We start from the raw sequence: 5236 nt of genomic DNA, 5'->3' as shown, positions 1-5236 counted from the left end.
CCTTGTCTCACCGAAGGAAAAGAGATCCAAGCCTTCACATCTGAAGCTGGCCTCAAGACTGCATGGGCCCATGCCCACTCTGTGCTGCTCTCTGTTAAACCAGAGCACAGCTATGGCTCTCCTGCCCTCATTCTTCATTTGTCTCCTGTTTAAGTTCTGTGCTCTTCCTCACCCTCCTCCTCTCCCATTTTGTGCCACCTACATGCATGGCCACATTCCCACAAAACTGATCAACAGCGCATTCAACGAGAACAAGATCAAGCACTGTCCAACCCTGCTGGGCCCCTTTCTTCTCTTCACTCTCTTGTACTTGCAGAAAGCTAGACAACAACCAGAAAAAAATCAACACTGCTAACACTCTTCTAGCAAGATCTCTCCTGGACTTCACATTAATGCAGCAGTAAAAGGATTCCAAGTACAGCGATGGCATAATGAAGTATTTTATTTATTTTAAGCTATCATTCTATTTACTAACATAGTAAAACAAGTTACAGTGAAATTAAACATTAAAAAATTGTCCCAGTTTATTCATATTTTCTTTTCTCCTTTGCCCCCAACTTCCTTGTTTCCCTACTCTCAGATTTTAATGTTCCTTGACAAAAACAAGAATCAGATCTTCAATCTTGGTTTTGTTCCTTGCACCTCTTTGTTTTTTTGTTCTTTGGAAGCTCATTAAGAGGTTCTTCCTTGGCCCTTTGAGCTTTGTCAGTACAGAAAAATCACAATAGGATTCTTTTTAGCAGTACAGTTCAGCAGCTGCTGCACACTGTTTGTGGTATGTTATTGCCAAAATCAGATTTGTTCTTGTTTAATTTTGGAGGAGGGAAAGGTTGAAGTGAGAGAGAGGAAAGAGAAGGAAAAAGGCAGATATTCATAATATCACTTGCACTATTGTAACAGTGTTAGGAGGATAGGAAAAAGACTGTGTGGAAAGTCTTCTCACAGCCAGAGCGCTCCTTGTGCAGCAGGCTAAATCCCAAATTACCAGGCTGCCATCATGAGTTAAAACCTACCGGTCTGCAGGTACTTATACATTGGTAATCAAAAATAACCACTGGATTCAAGAAACAAATGCTTCTACCAGAAGAAGATGGGAATCAGAGCAAGAGGGAAAAAAATGCTGTAGGGGAGCAGCAGCAGCAAAAGCCTTTTCCTCCAACCAACTGACTCCACTCAGTTCTGCCTGGTAAACCACTCATATATTCTGTTTGCTTTCCAATATGCAAGACAGTGGCATAAGAAGAAACTTCCTATCAATCAGCTGTCTCTCAGGCCAAGGAGGCTCTGCCGACAGAGTTATGCCAGATCAAGAATGAGAGGGGACTGCAATCTCTCCAATACAACAAGCACAAGAGAACAAGTCAGATTTGCCCTTCTCGCTTTGTGATCTTTAAGCCAATCAGAATCAGTGAAACCCAAGAAACAGTCCATTTATTAATATAAAAAACTAGTGCTCTAGAAGGGCTTTCTAATAACACTTATTATCTTAAAGCATTCACTTTTCAGGAGCCTTCATAGAATACTCACATTTCTCAGCATAGGTAGAACCAACTGCTCAAATGAAACAAGGTCTACAGCATACTGCCCAACCCGATATTCATGTCTCGAAGTAGAAGAATTGGAACTGAATTTGAGAAAGAGATACACAAATCCTTCTAAGTAATGAGTTTAGTGAGAACTCACTGCAGTCATTTCAAGAAGCTTTAGAAGAACTTATCATGAGTCAAATCAACTTAATTCTTCTAAAAAATAAGAAAAGAAACTCTGTGAACCATGCATTAAGACATACCGCAGATAGTATATTTTCAGATAATAAATATGCCATAAGCTACCATCACAACTACGTAAGCTCAATTTTGAACAGCGTACGGAGGGATAACAGGATCTAAAAGCCAGCAGGTATATTTACACTGAAATCAAAATACAAGCCTGCAGTTCAGATCTTTGAATTCGGTAATGTGACACTACAGACAGCATCACAGCAGCAGCCCAAATCTCAGTATGGGCAGCAAATCCCTTAAAACAATCTTGTAAAAATGCTCAGTTTGCACATGCTGCATCACACTATCCTAAGTGGACCTCCTTTATTAGCAGTATGCAAATCATTTAGCCAGATCAACTACATCTGCATGAGGTGCTAACATCACATCTGGACCTAGGCTAAGTTTTGCACAAAGCACAAAAAGCTAAGTCTAGTGAATCAGGAGAGACTGTGAGTCCCTCTGCACCCTAAAGGCCCCCCTCTTAGCGGGGCTCTGAAATCTTCTTTTTCTTAAAATTCAGATGTGGGATTTGTGGACCAGTCAGTGGCTCTTTAAAATAATGTTATATGCAATTCCCCTTGTATTTTCCACTTCTGTCCCCATAAATTAGCTAGTGGAAACAAAAAAAAAACCCTTCCTCGCAGTCTACAATAAGCTACTGACTGTATTCCAAAGAGGCTTGGGCTCACAATAAAAGGCCTGGCAGTGCTTCCTCTCTAATCTGGTGTAAAACAGGCAGCAAGAGAGAACACCCTTCTCTAGCACATTTTCAGTATTTCAGTACGCAATACAGACAGCGCCTGCATACACAATACAGGCAGCAGCCAGGACACAAGAACTGAACAAAGAACCTGGCCATGCAAGCCCTGTGAGTGCTGGCCATCACCTTCTGGAGGAGCATTTAACATGCTGATAGACTGGAGCAGAAGTATAAAACAATAAGCCACTTATGGTTATTAAAACCTCAGTACCTGACTCTAGATAAAGGTCCTCGGTTTCCAGCCAAAGTGACAACATCAAATCCTGTTCTCCTGCCACCTTCTCTAACTTCCTCTGTGTAAAATCCATCAATAGGAATGCCCGAGGATTTTAGAGCCTGAGTGACTTTCTGGATCAAAGTAGTCTTTCCCACGCCTAAAAACGAAGAGAAAACAAAATGTACACAGGATTATTTTTCTTATACACTTAAAGTCCATTTTTAAACACCACAGTAATGATTCAATTCAGCAGAAGCATTCATCATTTTTTGTTTGCAAATTGTTGGGTTTTTTTTTAAATGCTGGGAAAGGAAAGCACAGCAGTACATTTTAAAGTTCATCCCATACTGACACTGTAACGCTTTATTAGCTTTTAAGAATTACGTCTACAGTGAAGTCACAACATCCCAGGCCATCACTAAAATTGTTAGCTTGGATAATGCGCGGGCAGGCCTCAAAGCTTGCCCCAAGTGGGGAAAATACACGAGAGTCATACTGTTACACAACTGATACCCTGGCTTGCTAGACTGACTGATGAATCTCTCTCTCTCTACCACTGCTATTCACTACTTTTTAAGAACAAAGCTGGGTTCACCCTCTTCTTGGATCACAAGGTCAAAATGACTGCTATTATCAGGAGCCTAACTGGCACAAAGGACACACTACTTCTACTGATGTCCTAGAAACAGGAAGTGCCCCCGAGATACAAGGTCCTATACGGCAAAAAGTATTTTCAACAACAGAAACACACTTCTTATGTTACTGTAATTGAAGCAAGAGAGGTTTTGACTAGAAGGAAAAGCTTTTTTACTGTGAGGACAATCAAGCGCTGGAACAGGCTGCCTAGAGAGGCTGTGCAGTCTTCACATCCTCTGAAGCTTTCAAGATCTGACTGGATAAAGCCTTGAGAAACTTGGTCTGGCCTCAAAGCTGAGCCCTCTTTACACCTCCTGAAGTCCCTTCTCACATGAATTACCTTATGGTCCTATAATCCATTCTCTTACTCTAAGACAGATCCTTAAAACCCTTGCCACCTGATATCTCCTAGCACAGTTTGATTTCCCTTCTACAATCTGAATGTTGGCCATGTTCCAGACATCATCTCTGTTCCCACAAAGAAGCTATTTCTTCTCCTTTGCCATTGTACAAGTACATCCCTTGACAAACACCTTTAAAACTCAACTTTATTGCTTCTCACAAAATTTAGTGTTATCACTTCATTTACTTATCACTGTCAAAAAAATCAAAGACAGAAAATGCCCTGCAAAATAAACCTTTAAATTCCTGGAGACAAGGAATATAAACAAAATGTGAGGTGCCTAAAGATGCCAACAGAAATAATTTAAACTTGCACATACCAAATTCCTCCCTTAGATTTTAAGCACATTTAGGAACTACTTCCCTAACAGTGAATATCAATGGCAAAATATTGTGTCGTTTCAAGGACACCTAGTCAAACTATTAAGCAAACTTTTCAAAACTGAAGCCAACGGGCTTCTTGGCATTTGAACAATACGACGACAAATGCGGCACCATCAATATCTACCATCTTTCCAAGGCCTTGTCTCTATAAGCAAATTTATACTAATTTGGCTAAGTAGATTTGCTATCTCTAATTTGGTTACCATCATTCAGTAAATTGCCAAAGAAAGCCAAAGTGATTCAAAAGAAGTTTAAGAAAGCTTAAAGTTATCTAATCATATCAGTACATTGAATTTAAGCTAAATGAACATAAACAAGGCCCAAGCAGGCCTAACCTCTGCAGCTGCCTTCATCCAAATGGATGAAAAACCAGAACAAAGTGGGTAGAAGGTATTGCTAGCTCAACCTAGCAGCGGCATTTTAAATTAATTCTAGATGAGACAAGTATCTGCAAAAGGTTCACAAAAATGAAAACTAGGCCCGTTGCTTTATTTCTAAACCACAAAAGAAAACTTTGCAATCGTAATGACTTAATTTGCTTAATCATAATTTGCTTATTAACTTTATAGTTCAACATTTATACAACATCCAACTCTACCTCGATAATAATGATTCTCCTACCATGATAAACTACTGCTTCAACGAAGGCCTGCCCATCTGGAATCCCAATTATTACCTATAACCAAACATTACTTGGGTTGAAAGTGCAAATCACTACAATTAAGATGAGCACTCAGAAGTTACTAATGGCTGCAGTTTAATTGAAGCAGGATTAATTGTTCAGGAGGGTTTTTTTCTCTTAACATTTAGCTGCAGGCCAGGAGCAAAGCACTAGCGTCTAGAAACATACGTGACGTGGGGCTGGATGGAGAGCCAAATCGGACTTTCATTAGGGACAAATTAATGAGCGCAGCAGCTCTGACCTCGGCAAGAGACACCCGGGGAGGGGCGCAGCTGCGGGCCCGCCGAGGTTATCTCGCAGGCAGCTGCAGGGCCCGACTACAGGAGCAGGTGCTCCCGGGGGGTCCCTCACACCCCAGGAGGTTGCTGGGGCCCACCAGCTGCTGCCTTCCC

The 5236-nt window shown here is 41.0% G+C and overlaps 1 protein-coding gene across 1 annotated transcript in view; it reads right to left on the bottom strand.

Annotated features, from left to right (window-relative positions):
• The window catches only part of NTPCR (nucleoside-triphosphatase, cancer-related), a gene marked incomplete at its 5' end in the record, with an annotated part of 9236 nt that extends 6339 nt beyond the window's left edge, over positions 1–2897 (bottom strand). The window contains 2 exons of the mRNA XM_010187806.1: positions 1528–1624; positions 2735–2897. Coding sequence (XP_010186108.1) covers positions 1528–1624; positions 2735–2897 — 260 coding nt within the window. The remainder of the gene's footprint in view (positions 1–1527; positions 1625–2734) is intronic.
• Positions 2898–5236: the final 2339 nt, after the last annotated feature.

Source organism: Mesitornis unicolor, unplaced genomic scaffold, assembly GCF_000695765.1.
Source record: "Mesitornis unicolor isolate BGI_N332 unplaced genomic scaffold, ASM69576v1 scaffold32960, whole genome shotgun sequence".
NCBI lineage: Eukaryota > Metazoa > Chordata > Aves > Mesitornithiformes > Mesitornithidae > Mesitornis > Mesitornis unicolor.
The sequence above is the reverse complement of the archived record's forward strand: the minus strand, read 5'-3'. Positions and strand labels throughout refer to the sequence as shown.